This window comes from Stomoxys calcitrans, chromosome 2, assembly GCF_963082655.1.
Source record: "Stomoxys calcitrans chromosome 2, idStoCalc2.1, whole genome shotgun sequence".
In the NCBI taxonomy this organism is placed as follows: Eukaryota; Metazoa; Arthropoda; class Insecta; order Diptera; family Muscidae; genus Stomoxys; species Stomoxys calcitrans.
Window position 1 is genome coordinate 163,088,757 of NC_081553.1, and position 24,281 is coordinate 163,113,037.

At 40.2% G+C, this 24,281-nt stretch overlaps 1 protein-coding gene across 2 annotated transcripts in view; it reads right to left on the reverse strand.

Annotated features, from left to right (window-relative positions):
* Window positions 1-433: 433 nt before the first annotated feature.
* The window catches only part of LOC106086866 (monocarboxylate transporter 10), an 84,885-nt gene continuing 61,037 nt past the window's right edge, over window positions 434-24,281 (reverse strand). For both annotated transcript variants that reach the window (XM_059363295.1, XM_013251683.2), the window contains exons 3-5: window positions 13,649-14,812; window positions 13,449-13,583; window positions 434-919 (exon numbers count right to left, since the gene is read on the reverse strand). In XM_059363295.1, the coding sequence (XP_059219278.1) occupies window positions 873-919; window positions 13,449-13,583; window positions 13,649-14,812 (1,346 nt within the window). In that variant the 3' untranslated portion in view covers window positions 434-872. The remainder of the gene's footprint in view (window positions 920-13,448; window positions 13,584-13,648; window positions 14,813-24,281) is intronic.

Genomic DNA, 24,281 nt, shown 5'->3' on the forward strand with positions numbered 1-24,281 from the left:
CACCCTAAAAAGATATTAGAGAGTTAAAAAGGAGGAGCGGAGCGGGCCCGGTTCGGCTCGTTTTAAATAAAGAACGGACAAAATTATAAATATGTAATCATATTGCACCTTATATTAGTGACACGAGTCACTAGCATACATCAACTGAAAACCTATATCCTTCTCTACAAATGTTTAGAACATTTTGTACAGCTCATATCAATAGATCAAAAGTTGTGGTATTATAACTAGTGAGGTCCCCAGGGAGCTCATCGCTCGGATATGACATTCGAAATGTTGCGTATCCAATGGCTAATAACGGGACACGATTACTTTTTTCAATTTCCTATTACAGATTACTCACTTTTTTTTAATAATTTATATGGATGCTATATACTTACCTGTTTGTTTTTGCCTTTAGCGCAATTTTTGGGAGAAAAAAAACATCTTGAAAAAATGTAAAAAAAATATAATTTTTATTGTAAATATCTTACTTGGTAAATTTAACTACACTATAACATGGGGCACAATTTTGTCAATGTTTAAGTTTTAAGAACAAAAAAACTGCCAAGTATTCACGGAGTTTTTGTATGTACAAATGTTGTTTTTTATATTTTCTATGATTTTTACCCTTCGGGGATGCGCTTTCAGCTAAAGAGGAATGTTGTCCGATGGCAGTGAAATAACGGCAATACTGTGGAGCAAAACACAGTCTCCGTCCGTTCGATAGTCTATGTCCATATCTTTGAAGGTATAAACGACAGCGTCAGCTTAAACATGAAATAGAATAGTCCAATGTGATGCAATAGAAAAATAAGTTATTTCTTTTCTTTTTATCTCATTAAAAACAACTTAGTATAATTAGTCAACAAGTTACAGAATTATAATTTATTTTACTCAAAGTATTCTTTGTGGGAGGGCAGTGCATCCGTTAGAGATTCTGAAAAAATAAAATCAAATCGTAATGCTCTTTTGAATTTGAACAATAATTAACGTTATTCTATAGCAGGCATTGAAGCGTCCCTTACATATGAATTTTATATAATATCAACAAGTAAAAACGCGCACCGTTCGACCGTGCCGAACCTTGCTAACCCACCACCATAGATTCTACCAAACATTTGCACAAGTTCAATGAGTTTATGTGTGGGGATTATTTCAAAGAAAGCAAATTGGCGGGTGAATGTGGCGTAATTTCGAAGTAAGGGTATATATGGAGTTTATATGTATACATCCAAGATATGTATACAACCTAAAGATGTATACATCCAAGAGATGTATATAACCAAAACATGTATGCATCCAAAAGATGTATACAACCAAATATGTATACATTCAAGAGATGTATAGAACCAAAAGAGGTATACATTCAAAAGATTTATACATCCATAAGATGTATACATCCAAAAGTTGTATACATCCAAAATTTATATACATCCAAAAGATGTATACATCCAAAAGATGTATACATACAAAAGATGTATACATACAAAAGATGTATACAACCTAAAGATGTATACATCCAAAAGATGTACACATCCAAGAGATGTGTGCAACCAAAAGATGTATACATTAAAAAATTTTATACATCCAAAAGATGTGTACATGTAAAAGATGTATCTGTGCAAAATATATTTTCCCTTCGACCCCTATCGTGATTTTGATAAACAGACGGACATAACAAACTGAATGACTATATTAGTATGTCCCCAAATCCTATGGTGGTGAGTATAAAAATACATATATGAATATGATTTCTTTGCTGGCAACATAGACAATAGCGCACGCCGTTATTGTTTTAAATAAAATATTTAAAAAGAAATTAGTTTATGAGGGTTAGTGATGTTAGATTTAAAACTAATTCATCCAAATTTTTTCAAAATTACATGTTAATCATATTTAACAAGTAATAATATCTATTTTAGCGTACGTTTGTATGTATGTACATAAATTATCAATTTATCTTTTATCAACATTCTTAACTACACAACGCCAAACTTGAAGGCCGCTTCTCTACGAAAAGTCTCACTATGCTGCACGCCTGAATGTTCGATTACTGATTTCGTGAAATTAGATATTGGCGAGATGGTTATAAGATTGTCCAAGTTATCAGTTTTAAGTGCATTTTCTGATCTAATTATACCACCACCCTGTACCACAGTAGTGTTGTGTTTACCATACACACCACTACTGTGGTACAGGGTATTATAACTTTGTGAATTTGTTTGTAACACCCAAAAGGAAGAGAGATAGACCCATTGATAAGTATACCGATCGACTCAGAATCACTTTCTGATTCGGTTTAGCTATGTGTACAAAATACAGGTCGTAGTTTTCATCCGATCGTCTTAAAATTTCGTACAGGCATATTTTTTGGCCTGTTAGAGACGAAGTCTATTGAAATTGGAAAAAATTGGTTCAGATTTGGATATAGCTCCCATATATATGTTCGTCCGATTTTCAGTAATAATGCAATAAAGTGGTAATTTTTTAACCGATTCTTACGAAATTTGCCAAGAAGGATTTTTTATGACTCTCGACATTGCTGGTGAAATTCATGGAAATCGGTTCAGATTCAGATATAGCTCTCATATATCGCCCGATTTTCACTCCTAGAGCCACTGCAAGCGCATTTATTGAACAATCTTCTCAAAACTTGTTACAACACTTTCCTCGACGACTGTCACAGCATGTGAGAAGTTTGCTCGAAATCAATTCAGATTTAGATATAGCTCTCATATATATGTTCATCCGATTTGCAGTAATATTGCAATAAAATGGTCTTTTATAAACCGATTCTCTCAAAATTTTATTTTTTTATTTTTAACTTCTGGAGTCACAGCAAGCGCATGCATTGACCCATCTTGCCAAACTTTTGCAAAACGCTTTTCTCGACGACTGTCACAGTATCTGAGAAGTTTGCTCGAAATCGGTTCAGATTTAGGTATAGCTCCCATATATATGTTAGTCCGATTTTGAGAAATATTGCAAGAAAGTGCTCAGTTTTAAATGGATTCTCTCGAAATTTTGCAGGAAGGATTTTCTTATGACTCTCGATATTACTGCTGAATTTCATAGAAATCGGCCCAGATTTCATATGTCATATGTGTATATCGACAGATTTTCACCCGAAGAGCTACTGCAAGCGCATTGTTTGACCAATCATGCCAAAATGTTGCACAACGCTTTCCTCGACGACTACCACATTATCTGAGAAGTTTGCTTGAAATCGGTTCGGAATTAGATATAGCTCCTATATATATGTTCGTCACATTTTGGGCAATTTGCAATAATGTTGTCATTTGTCAACCGTAGTTATTACAGTTTGAACATATTTACTCGCCGAGGTCCATCAAAATTGGTTCAGAATTGGATATAGTTCCCACATTGTACTTATAGGGTTAGTGTAGGATATTATACAGTCGTCACCGCCCGACTTTTGTCCTTCCTTATTGTGTTTTTTTTTTACTTTAAAATCTATTGTCTGAAAAATGCCGCGAAAAACGATTGTAATACCTTCCTAAAGACTAAATGTCAGTGAAAATTTTTCTAATAAAAAAGAAAGACAATATTTCAAAAAAAAAAAAACAAGTTAAAAGCATGCCGGGCCGAATCTTATATACCTTCCACCATGGATCCCATTTGTCAAGTTCTTTTCCCGGCATCTCTTCTTAGCAAAAAAAGGGATAAAAGAAGATATTTGCTCTCCTATTAGAGCGACATCAAGATATGGTTCGATTCGGACCACAATTAAATTATATTTTGGAGACCCGTATAAAATGTCAGCCAATTCGAATAAGAATTGCGCCCTTTGGGGGCTCAAGAAGAAAAATAGAGAGAGCGATTTTTATGGGAGCTGTATCAAGCTATAGACCGATTCAGACCATAATAAACACGTATGTTGTTGGTCATGTGAGGATCCGTCATACACAATTTCAGGCAAATCGGATAATGTTGTTGTTGTTGTTGTAGCAGTTTATTGTGTACTATCTTTCGTCTGCTTGATTCTGTTGAGTGTCAAGACCCAGGAACTCCGCGACTAAGATGGGGTGCGTCCACAGGGATCTGGGTCTGAGTCGAGTGGGTCTGGCCGGGCAGTTAAACAGGTGACGTGTATCGTGCGGTCCCTGGTTACAGTCGGGACATACATCTTGCACGTCGGCATCAATCCTAGCTCTGTGGGAATTGAGGCGGCTGCATCTGCCGGAACGTAATTGAGCCAGAATCACTCTGGTTTGCCGGGGGAGGTCGATTTCTTCGGGTGCAATGGGTGGCGGTCGTACTCCAAGGACTACATTCACCCGGTAGCCAGTTAACGCGTCTGCTACCGTGTCTGCATGAATGTTGTTCAGAGCCGCTTGATATGCCGCTTGATCTAGAGGTTCTCTCTTGTAGCGCTGGACCTCACGCTCTAGATCATGTAGATCTACCTTAAGGCTTCTGGGCGGTGGGTATCTATCCACAAGATGATGATTTGGATGATTTCTGCGATAACAGCCCAAAAGGTATTGCTTAGACAGCATGTAGTTATGTCTTCGCACTGGTAGGATCTTTGTCTCCTGGTGGAGGTGGTCCACATGAGAACTAAGGAGGCAGCCCGTCGCAGTTCGGAGGGCGGCATTCTGACAGATCTGAATATTATTCCACTGCGTGTCACAAAGCTGACGTGACCACACTGGCGCTGCATAACTTACCACAGACCGGCCAATTGCTTTGTACGTGGTCAACAAGGTTTCTTTGTCTGCACCCCAAGTGCTGCCAGCGAGTGACTTGAGGACCTTATTTCTACTTTTGACTTTATTGCAGATTGCTGTGGCATGTGGGGAGAAAGTGTAGGAGCTGTCAAATGTGACTCCAAGTATTTTGGGACACTTGATGGTCGGAATCAATTCTCCATCGACCATCACAGTCAGCTCAGAATTCACCTCACGCGTATTTGTAGTGAACAGTGTGGCTGAAGATTTGGTGGCGGATATCTTCAGATTTCTTGCAGCGAAATATGAGGCAAGCTCGTTGAGGTAGACGTTCAACCTATCGCAGATGTCATCAATGGGTGGGGGGCCTGATGCCAAGATCGTACAGTCGTCCGCATATGATACGATCTCTATGCCGTCTGGAGGAGGTGGGATGGAGGAAAGGTAGAGGTTAAACAGAGCCGGAGATATCACCCCGCCTTGGGGAACTCCCTGTTTCACTCTACGGTGTTTTGACTTCTTGTCCCAAAATTCCACAAATGACTGGCGGCCACACAGATAATTCGCGACCCAACGTTTAAGGCCTGGCTGGAGGGACGTGTTGGCGATGTCCTCAAATAATTTGGCATGGCTGACCGTGTCGAATGCCTTCGATAGGTCCAATGCCACGAGGACCGTCCTATCACATGGCCTGGGTTGATTGAAGCCACGGCAAATGTGTGTGGTGATGGCATGCAAAGCTGTTGTTGTGCTGTGCAGTCTCCGAAATCCGTGTTGATGCTCGGCGAATGGAAATTCTCCTACGAGGCTCGGGAGGAGTAATGCCTCAAGCGTCTTAGCCACTGGTGAGAGAAGGGAGATCGGTCTGTACGACTCCCCCAAACTCGGGTCTTTACCAGGCTTCAGTAGCGGGATCACTCTGCCCATTTTCCAGACATCGGGAACTATAAGAGTGTTCAATGACAGGTTAAGGACAGTGGTAAGGTACTCAACTCCAGGTAAATCCAGATTCTTCAGCATCAATGTAGAGATTCCGTCGGGGCCCAACGCCTTGGAAGATTTGGCGCCACGGATGACATTCGTAACTTCGCCCACGGTAAATTGTGATGGCTGTTCATCGGCTCGGAAACCACGAATACGGCGAATGGCTCTCCTCCTTGCCCTGTCTCTCTCGGGATGCACGATAAATTGACGGTTGAACAACCTGGCGCATCTCTTCGGATTAGTCACGGTTAACTCGCCAAAAGTGACTGAGGTCCTGTCGTCCCGTCTACCGGGGTTCGAGAGAGACTTAACAGTGGCCCACAATTTGCCTGCACCGGTGCCTAAGTTACATTGCTCCAAGTGTTCCAGCCACAAATTCCGCTTATGTTCGTTGACTACCCTGTTTATTTCCAGATTCAGCTCGCTGATTCTGGGGTTAGCGGGGTCCATAGCACGAATCCCATCACGCTCGTCTGCGAGTACCACTGCTTGCGCCGGGAAATTGGGTCGCACTTGCGGTATTCGACCGGCTGGTATAAAGCGAGCGGCTGCTGCGTTGATGATGTCTCGGAATTTCCTCTCGGCCACAAGCACATCAGAGGGGGGTGGCAGTTCATTGAAGCGGCGATTGGTATACTCTCTGAAGCCAGTCCAATTGGCCTTCTTATAGTTGATGAACGTTCGGCGCTCAGAGGTTATGAAGTCGGGTGGTCGGTCGATGGTGAGGATTATGGGGAGGTGGTCTGACCCCAAAGAGATGACGGCTTGCCATGATACGTCACTCAGGAGATCAGGGGATGCGATTGAGATGTCTGGCGAGCTGCTGCACCTCCTCGTAATCCTAGTGGGGGCATCCTCATTCACCGTGCAAAACGTGGAGCTATCTATCTGCTCTGCCAAAGCTATGCCACGCTGGTCGTTGCCTAGGGGAGAATGCCATGACGAGTGATGTGCATTGAAATCCCCCAGAACCAGACGACTATGGCCAGATAGCAACCCACTTATGTCGGGGCTGTAGGCCTGGCCATTAATCGGGACACAGCTGCCAACCGGCGGTATATACACGTTGTATATCTCTATCTCGGCAGTACCAGACTTGACTGCTACCCCCATACATTCCATGTATGGGTCACTAGCGTCAAGCGCAGGCGAGATAGGTCTATACTGCACGGAATGGTGTATAACGAAGGCCAATCCCCCACCTCCATTCCTTGAGCGATCCTTACGTAGCACATTGTAGCCGTGACAACTGTGCAAGCTGCAGGTGTTAGTCAGCTTTGTCTCCTGGATCGCTGCGACCGATATGCTCTTCCGACTCATAAAATCCACAATCTCATCAATCTTGCCTCGCAGTCCATTGCAGTTTAACTGCAGGAACGATACATTTCCCGACACTGGCCTGGCAATAGTAGGGCTAGGGTGCTGTCTTTGCATAAATTGCCGTACGGGAGAGGTCGGGGGGGTCACATAGTCCGACGACGAGGACGCCGAAGGCGACGACGGCGACGCTTGTGACCCACTGCTGGCTGTGTTCGCACAGCACCTAGCGACATAGCCAGTATGACTATACTCCCGTAGCGAAGTTAGGCCAGAGCAAGAACGGAAATGTACCCACTCCAAGCACCTGTTACACCTCACCGACACTGACCGATGATGAAGGCGGTTCTGGCAAACGGAACAGAACCAGGGTCCGGGGTTCTTTTCAATCCCGGCACGGACCAAAAGCATACGGAGAAGGCACTCCGGGATGTGCCTCTCCCATGACGAAAAAAGACGAACACGTACACTGAGGCGGCAGCCCTTGCCGATGAAGATTCTATCGGGTCAATCCGGTACGTACAACCGGCTGCCATGGGATTGACCTCTAGAGGCTCAAGAAGTCAAGATCCTAGATTGGTTTATATGGCCGCTATATGAGTTTCTGTATCAATTTGAACCTTATTTAGCACAGATATTGGATATCATAACAAAATACTTCGTGCAAAATTTCATTCAAATCGGATAAGAATTGCACTGTCTAGTGGCTCAAGAAGTCAAGATTCAAGATCGGTTTATATGGCAGCTATATCAGGTTATGGACCGATTTGAACCTAACTAAGCACAGTTGTTGAAAGTCATAGAAAAACACATCGTGCAAAATTTCATTCCAATCGGATAAGAATTGCGCCCTCCAGAGGCTTAAGAAGTCAAGACCCAAGATCGGTTTATTTGACAGCTTTATCAAAACATGGACCGATATGGCCCATTTACAATCCCAACTTATCTACACTAAAAAGAAGTATTTGTGCAAAATTTCTAGCGGCTAGCTTTATTCTTCCAAAGTTAGCTTGCTTTCGACAGACAGACGGACGGACATTGCTAGATTGACTTAAAAAAATTTAAAAATTTCAGACAAATCGAGTAATAAGTGCGCCTTCCAGAGGCTCAAAAAGTCAAACTAGGAGTTCGGTTTATATGGCAGCTATATCAGGTTCTAGACCGATTTAGACCATACTTAGAACAGTAGTTGGAAGTCATACCAGAACGACACATGCAAAATTTAAACCAAATTGGATAAGAATTGCGTCCTCTAGAAGCCCAAGAAGTCTAATCGGGAGATCGGTTTATATGGCGGCTATATCATGATATGGACTGATTTAGACCATATTTGGCACAGTTGTTGAAAGTCACAACAGAACACTACGTGCCAAATCGGATGAATTGTGCCCTCTAGAAGCTCAAGAAGTCAAGACCCAAGAACGGTTTATAGGGCACTACGAAAGTTAGCGTGCTTTCGACAGACAGACGGACGGACATTGCTAGATCGACTTAAAATGTCATGAGGATCAAAAATATATATATACTTTATGGGGTCTTAGATGCATATTACGAGGTGTTACAAACGGAATGGCTAAATATCCTTTATCCTATGGTTGAGGGTATAAAAAATATATCTTAAGAAAAATCATGTTTAAATTTTAGTCTTGAGAAAAAAATTAATTAAAGTTTTGTCACCATAAATGTCATTAAAATTTTATCTTTAGAAAGAAATTTCATTGTAATTTTGCCCTTAAAAATTTAAGAAAAACATCAATAAATATTTTCCTTAAAAAAATCATTAAACATTTGCTTTTGGAAAAAATTTCATTAAAATTTTATGTTTTGAAAAAAATTTATTTAAATTTTAAGCTTTAGACAAAATTTCATCGAAATTTTAAACTTTAGAAAAATATTCATTAAAATTTTGTCTTAAAATTGCATTGACATTGTTTTTGGAAAGATTTTATTAAAATCTTGTCTCCATGTAGAATTTTAGCTAAACTCAGTACATAGTTTAGAAGTAATAAGGAAACAGTTTTGCAAAATTTTGAGAAGATTGGTAGATAAATGCGCTTGCAAAGGCTTTAGAAGTGAAAATCGGGCGAAACATATACATGGAAGATTTATCTAAATCTGAACCGATTTCTATGAAATTCACTAGTGATCAGGAGGGTCATAAGAGAAACAAACCTTTGTTCTGTATTTCACGATGTTCGGTTGACAAATGACGATATTATTAAAGTAGTGTCCAAATCGGATGAATATATATATATATGCAGCTGTACATCTAAATCAGAACCGATTTCTCCCAATTTCAATAGAATTCGTCATTAGGCCAATAAATATGCCTGTAATAAATTCACAAATTAATATAAATATAGAAAGAAAGGTAGAAAGACAGACAGGCAGACACGGACGGACGTAGCTAAATCGAATCAGAAAATGATTCTGAGTCGATGGATATGCTTGTTAAAGGGTCTTTCTCTTTTCCTTGTACGAAAGTAGTGGTGAAAGGTATAAAAATACCCGTTTTTTGAACAAGTACAGTTTTCGAACAGTTTTAAAGTCCATACTCAGAAACGTGGTACGAAATAATTTTTTAGTGTTTTAAATCTGTTTAGTTTTAAAAATTAAACTAACTAAACAATCTGAAACAAATGACCCATTTGCAGCAGCCATCGACCTACATCAATAAGAAGCATTTACGAAAAAGGTAATCTAGTGAAATTTGGTTTGGCATAAAGTTGAGGAATGAAACTAGCTAAAACAAGTAAAAAAGCATTAAGTTCGTCCGGGCCAAACTTAGCATACCCACTGCCTCAGTTATATATGTAAACCACCTTTAGTAAAAATCCGGGGAAAAATGTCTCATAGCAGCTACATCGAAATATGTTCCGATTTGGACCAAATTCTAATACAAGTACAAGTCATTGTTCAATTGCGTAAAACAAAATATTAGTCTTTTGAGTAGCTATATCTGAAAATAAACCGATCTGAACCATATACGACACGGGTGTCGAAAAGCCTAACATAAGACACTGTGTCAAATTTCAGTGCAATCGGATTATAAATACGCATTTTATGGGGCCAAGACTTTAAATCGATACATCGGTTTATATGGCAGCTATATCCAAATCTGGCCCGATTTGGGCCAAAATGTCGAAGAGCCTAACACAACTCACTGTCCCAAATTTCGGCGAAATCGGACAATAAATGCGCCTTTTATGGCCCCAAAACCTTAAATCGAGAGATTGATCTATATGGCAGCTATATCTAAATCTGGACCGATCTGAGCCAAATTGAAGAAGAATGTCGAAGGGCCTAACGCAACTCAATGTCCCACATTTCGGCGACATTAGACAATAAATGCGCTTTTTATGGCCCAAAACCTTCAATCGAGAGATCGGTCTATATGACAGCTATATCCAAATCTGAACCGATCCGTGCCATATTGTAGAAGTATGTCGAGAAGCTTAATTAAACTCACTGGCCCAAATTTCGGCGACATCGGGCCATAAATGCGCCTTTTATGGGACCAAAACCATAAATCGAGAGATCGGTCTATATGGCAGCTATATCCAAATCTGAACCGATCTGTGCCATATTGTAGAAGTATGTCGAGGGACTTAATTTAACTCACTGGCCCAAATTTCGGCGACATCGGACAATAAATTAGCCTTTTATGGGCCTAAAACCCTAGATCGAGATATCGGTCTATATGGCAGCTATATCCAAATCTGAACCGATCTGTGCCATATTGTAGAAGGATATCGAAGGGCCTAACACAACTCATTGTCCTACATTTCGGCGACATCGGACCATAAATGCGCCTTTTATGGGACCAAAACCATAAATCGAGAGATCGGTCTATATGGCAGCTATATCCAAATCTGGACCAATCTGTGCCATATTACAGAAGTATGCCGAGGGGCTTAATTAAACTCACTGGCCCAAATTTCGGCGACATCGGACAATAAATTAGCCTTTTATGGGCCCAAAACCCTAGATCGAGATATCGGTCTATATCCAAATCTGAACCGATCTGTGCCATATTGTAGAAGGGGCTTAACTTAACTCACTGTCCCAAATTTTGGCGACATTGGACAATAAATGCGCCTTTTATGGGCCCAAAACCTTAAATCGAGAAATCGGTATATATCCAAATCTGAAGCGATCTGCGTCAAATTGAAGAAAGATATCGAAAGGCCTAACACAACTCACTGTCCCAAATTTCAGCAAAATCGGATAATAAATGTGGCTTTTATGGGCCTAAGACCCTAAATCGGCGGATCGTTCTATATGGGGGCTATATCAAGATATAGTACGATATAGCCCATCTTCGAACTTAACGTGTTTATGGACAAAAAAAAGAATCTGTGCAAAGTTTCAGCTCAATGTCTCTATTTTTAAAGACTGTAGCGTATTTTCAACAGATAGACGGACGGACGTGGCTAGGTCATCTTAGATTTTTACGCTGATCAAGAATATATATACTTTATAGGGTCGGAAATGAATATTTCGATGTGATGCACACGGAATGACAAAATGAATATACCCCCATCCTTTGGTGGTGGGTATAAAAGTGATCCCCTCATATAAAGTCTTGAAAAAGGCAAAATCAAACAAAAAATGTTCTCAAAATTCTTAGGAGTGAGATTTCTGAAAAACGTTCACAGTCTTGTTGCAATTGATAGTTGCTATATTAAAAAAACAAGTAAAAGCGTGCTAAGTTCGGCCGGGCCGAATCTTATATACCCTCCACCATGGATCGCATATGTCGAGTTCTTTTCCCGGCATCTCTTCTTAGGCAAAAAAAGGATATAAGAAAAGATTTGCTCTGCTATTAGAGCGATATTAAAATATGGTCCTGTTTGGACCACAATTAAATTATATGTTGGAGACCTGTGTAAAATGTCAGCCAATTCGAATAAGAATTGCGCCCTTTGTGGGCTCAAGAAGTAAAATAGAGAGATCGATTTATATGGGAGCTATATCAGGCTATAAACCGATTCAGACCATAATAAACACGTATGTTATTGGTCATGAGAGAATCCGTCGTACAAAATTTCAGGCAAATCGGATAATAATTGCGACCTCTAGAGGCTCAAGAAGTCAAGATCCCAGATCGGTTTATGTGGCAGCTATATCAGGTTATGAACCGATTTGAACCATATTTGGCACAGTTGTTGGATATCATAACAAAATACTACGTGCCAAAATTCATTCAAATCGGATAAGAAGTGCGCACTCTAGAGGCTCAAGAAGTCAAGACCCAAGATCGGTTTATATGGCAGCTATATCAGGTATGGACCGATTTGAACCATACTTATCACAGTTGTTGAATGTCATAACAAAACACGTCGTGCAAAATTTCATCCCAATCGGATAAGAATTGCGCACTCTAGAGGCTCAAGAAGTCAAGACCCAAGATCGGTTTATATGGCAGCTATATCAAAACATGGACCGATATGGCCCATTTACAATACCAACCGACCTACCCTAATAAGAAGTACTTGTGCAAAATTTCAAGCGGCTAGCTTTACTCCTTCGGAAGTTAGCGTGCTTTCGACAGACAGACGGACGGACGGACGGACATACGGACGGACATGGCTAGATCGACATAAAATTTCACGACGATCAAGAATATATATACTTTATGGGGTCTCAGACGAATATTTCGAGTAGTTACAATCAGAATGACGAAATTAGTATACCCCCCATCTTATGGTGGAGGATATAAAAATAAATTAATGGCGATAAGCCAACTACTTTTGACAGCCGGTGCGGTTTTATGTCAAAGTCATTAATGTCCAATTTTCTTCGCTAAATGGTCATGAAATATTAATAAATTTTTTTTTTTTTTTGTTAAAAAGCATAATGGCTTAGGAAATAATACGATTTTTTTATATTTTTTACAAATTTTTAAAATTTAAAAATTTTAGTAAATTTGGAAAATTTAAGTGCTCGGTGTCGACTCGGAAGTCTGAGTTGGGGTCGGAGTAGACCAATCTTCCCGAAGTCGGAGTCGAGTCAAAATTGTTCGACTCCGCAGCCCAGCCCTAAACAGTGGGAACGGTATGTAGGACTTATGTAAAATGTTATGACCCATCACCATCGCAGGAAATTCTACTGACTTATGGTCTATACATAATATTTGTAAAATATATTTCCTGATACCGCGTTTTTCTTAATTTATTTAATAAACAGAATACTTGTACTGGCGTTGTTGGCCTGAGCTTACACCACTCATACCAGATCGCAGACAAGAAGAAACACTTGAAAAATAATTTTCGGGATATATCGCTGACGATTTTACATCGCACGTTATTAGTGCACTATGTATATCTACAGATTTGTTAGTACCAGCATTAACACTACAAAAACTACAACTACGATGACTACAACCACATTTAGCAGAGGCGGAAGCGGAAGCGGATGTACAAGCATTAGGGGGGATGCGTTGAAAGGCGGAAGAATGTTTTGTGTCAATACCTGAATCGGCCAAGCGGGTCTGACCGTTTGTGGCAGCTGTAACTTGAGTATCGGATTCCAGCCGATTTTCCATACAGCCATTTTGAAGGGATTGTTTGGAATGTCCATTCATTAATGGTTGGGTTTGTTTGGATGCTGAAAGAAAAACAAAACACTTCCGATTATAAAACTAACTACATCATGAGTTGAATTACACATACCGAGTGTCTTCTCCAAGTCAGCAGTTTTTTCAAATTCTACTCCTTTATGGCCATTCCCACCATTGACTGCCACAATGTGTTTTGATTCCTTGAGAGCCTGCTCATCTTTTAGGAAACGCATTAAAAACAGTATCGCTGATCCAACAATTGGAGGTATGCCAGCCAATATTAGGGGCATGGTGTATGAGCCAGATTTATCAAAAATTATACCAGCAACTGGTGGTCCAATGGTCAGCGGCAATGAACTCAGTCCCAGTAAGAAGCCAATGGCTTGTGTTGCTCCCGATGGCCCACATATTTCGTATGCAATAGGACCCAACAGAGAGATAAAGCAGCCATCAAAGAGGCCCATTATCAAACTGAAAACAATGAGCAGGACATATGAACTGGTAAGGGGCAACAGAATCGTAACGACACCGATGCAAAACAACGATAGCTGTTGTAAATAAATCCTATTTACGCCGGGCAGGTCAGCAATTACCCCAAATATCAGACGCCCCAGACCAGATGTGACACCAATTGACATTACCGGCAAATTCTGATCTCTATTGGGATACGCCAGTTGTACGAATTTCATCATATGCACATATGGCACAAAGTAGCCAAACAATGCCATGGGAATACACAAAGCCCAGATGACGTATTTTTTGCTTTTCCAGATTTCCACATTTATAATTGAGCGCATCATCATACTGGCCTTTGAACGGCCAGGTTTCTTCTTAGGTGGCTCCGGCGGCGGATGCAGTGGTTTGTAGACGAACGAACACAAGATCACAAATGTGCAAATTGCACTCATTATCTGCAGCGTAGTTTCAAGACCATATGACTTAATTAAGTAATCCATGCCAGGCGGCAATATGACCGTGAAAACGCTAGATCCCGCAGTCACAAAGCCACTAACTTTACCCAAGTATCGCTTAAAATAGTGACCTAAAATAGCCAGGGTCGGTGTGTAGGCCAATGCTGCTCCAAAGCCGAACATGATGCCATAGGTAATGTACAAGGCTCCCGTACTATAGGTGAAAAATGACGAGAGTAGCAAACCACCGGACGATAGAACTCCGCCAATCAAAGTGGTTAGGCGCAAGCCGATTTTATCCGTTAAGCAGCCGGCCACCGGTGACAGCAGAAATGTTGTACCAATGGTCAGCGAACCGACGAGAGCTGAAATAAATACAGATGAAAAATTATAATTTTTTCGATTCTTCCTAATGCTTGGGGATAAATATTAAAATTGACATTAAAAAAGAACTTTGTTTTTCTGCAATGTATCAAAATAGTTATTAAAATTTGCCACTACCTTACTTTAAGGTTTGGCTAGGTTAACTTATTTATAAACAAGTAAAAGCGTGTTAAGTTCGGCCGGGCCGAATCTTATATACCCTCCACCATGGATCGCATTTGTCGAGTTCTTTTCCCGTATCTCTTTTTAGACAAACAAGGGATCAAAGAAAAGAATTGCTATTAGAGGTATATCAAGTTATGGTCCGATTGATTGTTTAAGACCATAGAAGAAGTCATTGTGTAAAATTTCAGCCAAATCGAATAGGAATTTGCGCCCTTCAAGAAGTAAAATAGAGAGATTGCCTTATAGGGGAGGTGTATCAGGCTATAACCCATTCAAAATATATTTAACGCGGCTCTAGCGGCTGAAGAAGTCAAAACCCCAGATCGGTTTATAGGGCAGCTCTATCAGGTTATAGACCGATGTCAGCCATACTTAGCACAGTTGTTCGAAATCATAATGAAACACATCATGCAAAATTTCAGCTAAATCGGATGGGATTTGCGCCCTCTAGTGGTTCAAGAAGTCAAGACCCCAGATCAGTTTATAGGGCAGCTCTATCAGGTTATGGACCGATTTCAACCATACTTAGCACAGTTTTTGGAAGTCATAACGAAACACATCATGCAATATTTCAGCTAAATCGGATGGGATTTGCGCCCTCTAGAGGCTCCAGAGGTCAAGACCCCAGATCGGTTTATATGGCAGCTACATCAGTTTATGGACCGATTTTAACTTTTCTTAGTACAGTTGTTGGAAGTTATAAAAAAACACATTATGCAAAATTTCAATCAAATCGGTTAAGAATTGCGCTCTTTAGTGGCTCAAGAAGTCAAGACCCCAGATCAGTTTATAGGGCAGCTCTATCAGGTTATGGACCGATTTCAACCATACTTAGCACAGTTGTTGGAAGTCATAACAAAGCACATCATGCAAAATTTCAGCCAAATCGAATAGTGGGTGGGAAAAACAGTAGTTGGAAGTCGATTCCATATCTTCTTCTTATATATAAAAATCAATTTGTGTTTATTTGTAGGTTTGTATGTTTGTGTGTTCCTTATAGACTCAGAAACGGCTGAACCGATTTTCTTGAAATTTTCACAGATGGTGCATAATGATCCCGTGGTGAAAATAGGGTACTACATTTTTTGATATCTGAAGGGGGGCGGACCCTCCCCCTTACCCTAATTTTCAGAAACGCCAGATCTCGGAGATGGGTGGTGCGATTTAAACGAAATTTTGTGTGCTCTCATATAGTACCCTAAAAATAAACATTTGGTTTCCAAATTTCGGATGGGGAACCTAGGGGGGCCGCCCCACCCTAAAACTTACCAAACATATATTTAGACCAATCACGACAAAATGGGACTCAAATGAAAGGTAGTTTGGATAAGAAAACGTATCTGATATCCAATTGTCGAACCAAGTGCTAGGGGGACCACCCCAACCCCCAAAACACCCCTAAATCGGACGTATTTATCTACCATGGCAATATGGGACTCAAATGATAGGTATTTGCGAGTAGAATTCGAATCTGATATTCAAATGTGGGATCACGTTTCTGGGGATTTACCCCTTTCCCAAAACACCCTCCAAACGGGACTTATTTACTGACCATGGAAATATGGGGCTTAAATAAAAGGTATTTGAATGTAGAATTAGAATCTGATATCCAAATATGAGACCAAGTGTTTGGGGGGCCGCCTCTCCCCAAAAACCTCTCCCAAAGGGGACACATTTACAACTATAGCCACATGGGGCTCAAATAAAAGGTCTTTGGGAGTAAAGCACAAATCTGATATCAATATTCGGGAAAAGTGTCTATGGGGCCACCCCACAACACCACCCAACCCCCAAAACACCCCAAAATCGGACATATTTACCGATCATGGCAATGTGGGACTCAAATGAAAGGTATTTGCGAGTAGAATACGAATCTGATATCCAAATGTTGGACCACGTTTCTGGGGGTCCACCCCTTTCCCAAAACACCACCCCAAACAGGACTTATTTACTGACCATGGGAATATGGGGCTTAAATACTTTTATTTAATGAATTATTTGAATGTAGAATTCGAATCTGATATCCAAATATGGGACCAAGTGTTTGGGGGGCCGCCTCTCACCAAAAACATCTCCCAAAGGGGACAAATTTACGACTATAGCAATATGGGGCTCAAATGAAAGGTCTTTTGGAGTAAAGCACGAATTTGATCAATATTCGGGAAAAGTGTCTATGAGGCCACCCCACCCCCACAACACCACCCAAATCGGAAGCATTTTCCGACTATTGCAATATGAGGCTCAAATAATAGGGGTTTTAAAGTGGAACACGAATCCGATATATATTTTCAAGGCCAACTCACTGAGTGGCCGCCCATCCCCCAAAACTCCCCCCAAGCCGGTCATGTTTGCCGACTATGGAAATATGGGTCTCAAATTAAAGGTATGTGGGAGTAGACCACGTATCTGATGTCAACATTAGGAGCCAACTGTCTAGGGGACGTCCCATCCCCACAACAACCCCCTAATAGGACGTATTTGCTCACCATGACAGTTTGCGTCTTAAAGAGGCTTAGAATTTGGGGGACCACCCCACTCCCCAAAACACCCGTAAATCGGGCATGTTTACTGACCATGACAATGTGGGGCTTAAATTAAAGGTATTGGGGGGTAGAGCAAGAATTGATACCCATTTTCGGGACCAACTTTCTGGGAGTCTATCCCTTTCCCAAAATACTCCACAAACAGCAATTTGTTAGTGATGATCGCAATATGAGGCTCAAATAAAGGTATTTGCGAGTAGAATACGAATTAGATATCCAAATGTAGAACCATGTATTTAGGGCATCATCCCTTTCCCAAAACAACCCCAAAGGGAAAAAAATGTTCGACCATGCCAATATGTGGCTCAAATGAAAGGTATTTGAGATTAGAAAACGAGTTTGATAACCTATTTTAGGGCCATGTGTTTAGGGGACGCCTCGTCCTGTAAATTCCTCTTAAGCCAATGGCAATATGGGGTTTAAATAAATGGTATTTGAGACAAGAGCACGATGATGATATATTTTCAGGGCCAAGTATTTTAGGAACCACCTCGCCCCCGAAAACACCACTAAATCAGAAATCATGAGAATATCGGGCTGAAAAGAAGTATTTTAAGAATGGAGTACACCTTACATCCAAACTTAAATTCGTAGACCAATAAAGATCATATGGGATTCAGATAAAGGCACTTATATTGATAAACAATTAGTCAAGCGATATACTATTTTCGTAGCATGGTATTTCACTAAAAGATCTTTAATTGTCGAAAATAAATATTCCAACGAAACTTTGGTCCATATAAAGTAAAAGAGGGTGCAGCGGAGCGGGCCCGGGTCAGCTAGTCTTATATACAAATCAATTTGCGTTTGTTTGTTTGTGTGTTCCTTATTGACTCAGAAACGACTGAACCGATTTTCTTGAAATTTTCACTGTTGGTGCATAATGATCCCGTGGTGAAAAAAGGGTACACTAGTTTTCAAAAACGTCAGATTTCGGAGATGGGTGGTGCGATTTAAGCGAAATTTTATGTGCTCTCTTATAGTAACCTACAAACAAAAATTTGGTATCCAAATTTCTAGGGCGGGCGCCCCAACCCAAAACCTACTAAATATTTATATATACACCAAACACGACAATATGGGACTCAAATGAAAAGTATTGAAGATTAGAAAACGTATCTAATATCAAATTGTCGGACCAAGTGTTTGGGGGAGCACCCCAACCTCCAAAACACCCCTAAATCGGACATATTTACCGACCATGGCAATATGGGACTCAAATGAAAGGTATTTGCGAGTAAAATACGAATCTGATATCCAAAATTTGGGACAAGGTTTCTTGGGGTCAACCCCTTAACCAAAACACCCTTCAGACAGGACTTATTTACTGATCATGGCAATATGGGGCTTAAATAAACGGTATTTGAGTGTAGAATACGAATCTGATGTCCAGATGTTGGACCAAGAGTTTGGGTGGCCGCTCATCCTCGAGAACATACCCTAAAGAAGAAAAATATATGACCATAGCAATAGGGGACTCAAATGAAAGGTCTTTGGAAGTAAAGCACGAATCTGATATCAATATTCGGAAAAAGTGTCTATGGGGCCACCCCACCCCCATAACACTACCCAAATAAAAAGTATTTGCTGACCATTGCAATATGAGACACAAATAAGAGGTATTTTAGAGTAGAACACGAATCTGATATATATATTTTCAAAGCCAAGTCACTGAGTGGTCGCCCCAACCCCAAACCGGTCATATTTGCCGACTATGGAAAAATGGAGCTCAAATGAAGGGAGTAGACCATGAATCTGACATCAACTTTCGGAACCAACTGCTTAGGGGACGTTCCACCACCATAACAAACCCTAAGTAGGAAGTATTTGCTCACCAAGACAATTTGGGTCTTCAAGACAGTGGAGCTCGATATTCATAGTTTTTAGGGCCCATACCCCAAACCGGACATATTTTCTGGCTTTTTCAATAAGGGGTTTAAGTGAATGGTATTTGAGATTAGAAAACGAGTTTGATGTCCAATTTTGAGGCCAACGGCAATATGGGGTTCAAATATATGAGAATAGAGCACGTTGCTGATATATTTTCTGGGCTTAGTGTTTGGGGGACCACCCACTCCCCAAAACACCCCTAAATCTGGCATATTTACCGACCATGTCAATGTGTGGCTTAAATAAAAGAAATTGAGGTCCACTTTCGGGTCCAATTTTCTGGTGGTCTACCCCTTTCCCAAAATAAACCACAAACAGCAATTTTTTACTGACCATCGCAATATGGGGCTAAATTAAAGGTATTTGGGAGTAGAATACGAATTTGATATCCAAATGTAGGACCATGTATTTAAGGCATCACCCCTTCACCAAAACTCCCCCGAAAGGGTAAAAATTTTTCGACCATGCCAATATGTGGCTCAAATAAAAGGTATTTGAGTTTAAAAACGAATTTGATAACCAATCTTGGGTGCATGTTCTTGGGGGACGCCTCATCCTGTAAACTCCCCTCAAAACCACATGCAATATGGGGTTTGAAAAATTGGTATTTGATAGAAGAGCACGATGATATTTTTTCAGGGCCAAGTGCCTGGGGGAGAGAATATCGGGCTGAAATAAATAATTTTAAGAATGGACTACACCTTACATCCAAACTTAAATTTATAGACCAATAATGATGGGATTCAGATAAAGGCACTTATATTGTTAAACTGTTTGTCAAGCGGCTAGTACTAAATATAACATTAAATAATTTGTAAGAGCTTTAACATTGATATGTTAAATTAAGTTATGTTTATTGCAGTTGAGAGTAATATGAAAATATTTTGCTCTTAAAACTATTGGGTTGCCCAAAAAGTTATTTGCGGATTTTTTAAAAGAAAGTAAATGCATTTTTAATAAAGCTTAGAATGGACTTTAATCAAATATACATTTTTTACACTTTTTTCTAAAGCAAGCTAAAAGTAACAGCTGATAACTGACAGAAGAAAGAATGCAATTACACAGTCAAAAGCCGTTGAAAAAATTGTCAATGCCGACTATATGAAAAATCCGCAATTACTTTTTGGGCAACCCAATATATGCGTTGCTAATGGTTTGAACGACATTTGGAGGTTGGTTCCAGAGACGGATTGTACGAATAAAAAATTGATTTTGTGAAGAATTTTGCCGATGTGCCAGTTGTATTAGATTTCTTCCTCCCGAAGGTATTGTGAATCGCAGTTTGTGATACAAGTAAGATGGCTTTCGCGTATATATTATTTTATGAATATATAAAAAACATTTCGACACCGTAGAGCAGTGTAGTTAAAATGTAGCTCTTTACTAGAAGTATTCTAATGTTTATGGGAGTAAATTCTTGCGTTGGCCAAGAATTCCTAATCATTGAGTATGCTCTGTCACAAGCGGCAGAGATTTGGTCCGACCAGTTCAAGCGTTCATTGATTATTATGTCCAGATTCTTGGCCTTATCAACAATCCCGATAGATGAAGTTTCCTAATTTTAGAGTGATGTTGGATTTATCGGTGGCATTCCTATTTCGAATAATAATTGCCTTCGATTTGCTTGGATTTAGTAAAAGACCGTTTGTTGTTATATACCCTGGAAAGATCAGTAATGAAATTATGTACAAAAGCATCAAAGAGATCATCATCGGCATATGTATGTATATTCGCATATCGAACATAGCGTAGTGGCCCACGAATGGAGCCTTGTGGGAAACTTTTTTTCAGTGGCAGTAATATTGCAATCTTTGCGATAACTATGAGGACAATAGCCTTGTGGCAGTGTTAGAAAAGTTAAAATTATTTATCAATTTCCAGGAAGTATTGAATGGTTGATGCAGTCAAATGCCTTCGTGTGGTCAGGCAAGACAAAAACAGCAACCTCATTGTTGTCGAGCCCTACTCAACCACATTAGTGAGGGCAGTAAGACAGCCATGACTTGACCTAAATATGGATTGTCGAGTGGTCAGAAGGTTTAGATAATTCTATACTTGGTTATGAAGAAGTATTTCGAAGAATTTAGACAAATATGGTGAAATCACTATTGGCCGAATCTCTCGTCCGTTTCTCGGCATTGGAATGACCACCGCAAAGTCCAGACACCAACCTGATAGAAAATCTGCGATCACATTTATATTTCCGGATTGGACAACTCTGAATTTCATCTAGGTCAACCAATAAACAAGCGCTACACAAAATCGCTCTAGAACTGTGTCGAAAATTGGTAGAATCGATGCCAAAACGATTATGGTGAAATCACTATTGGCCGAATCTCTCGACCGTTTCTCGGCATTGGAATGACCACCGCAAAGTCCAGACACCAACCTGATAGAAAATCTCCGATCACATTTGGATTTCCGGATTGGACAACTCTGAATTTCATCTAGGTCAACCAATAAACAAGCGCTACACAAAATCGCTCTAGAACTGTGTCGAAAATTGGTAGAATCGATGCCAAAACGATTATGGGCTATCTGTACCAATAAGGATTACCATACAAACTACTAAATATGATCGATACATAGTCCTTACTTTTTGATAGATGTACCGACGAATACTTTTGTGAGCCAATCAAACGAATACTTTTGTGAGTCACGGTATATGTCTTTTTGCGCATTACTTTGAGCACATAAAAGCCAAGTTGGAACGCTTGAATGAAAACGCGGCCAAAGTAGGCCTGCAAATATACACAGGTAAAACACAGAATTGATGCGGATAGGAACAAAAATCTGACACCGCTTACTATAGACGGCCATGTCATTGAAGATGTTGAAAACTTGTCCTATCTTGGCAGTAAAATTACTAAGAACGGAGGTTCAGAAGCCGACGTGCGCGAACGTATCAACAAGACTAGAAATGCCTTTCTTAAACCCAATAAAATTTTAAGATGCAGAGACATCTCATGCAACACAAAAGTCAGTATCTTCAACAGTAGTGTGAACTCTATTTTATTATATGGCTAGTTGTACTACCCACAAAATCCAAGTTCTTCTAAATCGCTGCCTACGACAAATACTTCGAATTATTTGGCTATACCGTATTTCAAATGAAGAATTGTAAATAAGAACAAACACTACCCCAGTCGATTTAGAAATTCGGAAGTGAAAATGGAATTGGTTCGGTCATTTCCAATGCCGACCGCGCGATGGTATAGCGAGAAATGTCCCAGACTGGAATCCGCAATGACAGCGAGGAAGGGACGCCAGAGGAACACTTGAATCCACTGCACAAAAGGAGATTTGGAATCAACCTATATATCGTGCAATCAAGCCAAGGCTTTAACCATCTATAGAGTTAGTTGGAGAGAGTGACTGAACTTTTTACTATTGATCATATTTTTTTGTAATATATCGAACTAGCTGGACAGGGCCCGCTCCGCTGCGCCTTCTTTCACTCTCTTATTTTATCTGAGCCCTATGGTATCCGGTCACGTCAGGAAATAAGTCCTATTTGGGGGTGCTGGTACGGCCTTTCAGATATTTCGCCCCAATGTGGATATCATTTTTACGCTCTACTCCCAAATAACTGCTGTGGTTGGTAAATATATCCGGTATGGGGGTATTTTTGGCGGTGAAGTGGACGCCTATATATCAGATTCGTGAGCTAGTCTCAAATACCTTTCATTTGAGCCATATATTGTCATTATTGGGTTATATTTCCAATTGGAGGGTTTCGGAGCCTTATATTGCTGTGGTTGGTAAATATATCCGGTATGGGGGTATTTTTGGCGGTGAAGTGGACGCCTATATATCAGATTCGTGAGCTAGTCTCAAATACCTTTCATTTGAGCCATATATTGTCATTATTGGGTTATATTTCCAATTGGAGGGTTTCGGAGGTGACGCAGCCCCTAGATATTCCACCCTTCATAAGGATACCATAACTCAGTTTTTGAGTTATCATAAACCAACCAAATTTCGCTTAAAACGCCACACTCATCTCCGAGATCTGACATTGGAGTTGACAAACCCATTGCCCCGAAAGTGGATGTTAGATTCCACATTTAAGCTATATATTGCTATAGTCGGACACTGAAATAATATCAGCATCGTGCTAGAACACGAGTTTCTTTGGCCCCATAATGTCAAGCATTTTGAAGGGGGCTATCAATATATTCAAGGCAACGGGTCTCATACAGACCCATACTAATTATTATTTTTTTGTTATTTTGGTTATCTACATTAAAGATCATATTTCAAAGCTACCACTTGGGATACCACATTTTTAAAGATCCATAGGACCTCCTGTGTCTATCCCAATTTAAGGGTAAAAAGTGTACACTACTACCAAAGACTTTGTATTGCTGTCCTATTCTATCCTGATCGGCCTTCATATATTATTTTAAGTTCGGTTTTTTTGGGTAGGATAGGGGGAGGTGGATTGCCCTCTAACACATCCTTTCATTTCACTACAATATATTCTCGCTCGTCCTATATGACAGTTTGGTGTTGTTTTTATTGGAAGGAGAGGGTCGCTCGCCCCTACGCCAAGGCCCAAAAGACAATTTATTTGAGTCCTTTATTGTCGCGATACACATATCCTGCTGAACGGCAGGACGGCTAGACGTGACCCAGATTCCTTATATCAACAATAGATTCAAACTCTACTGACATAGACCTTTCTTTTAATTTTAATTCACATATTATCCCGCTCGAACTACACGTCCTATTGAAGGGTATTTAGTGGGTGGGCCGATTCCAGACTCTATTCCAAATATGTATACCAGATTCATAGTCAACTCTCAAAGAAAGATTTGATACCCATTTTGTGACGTATTCCAATTTTTAA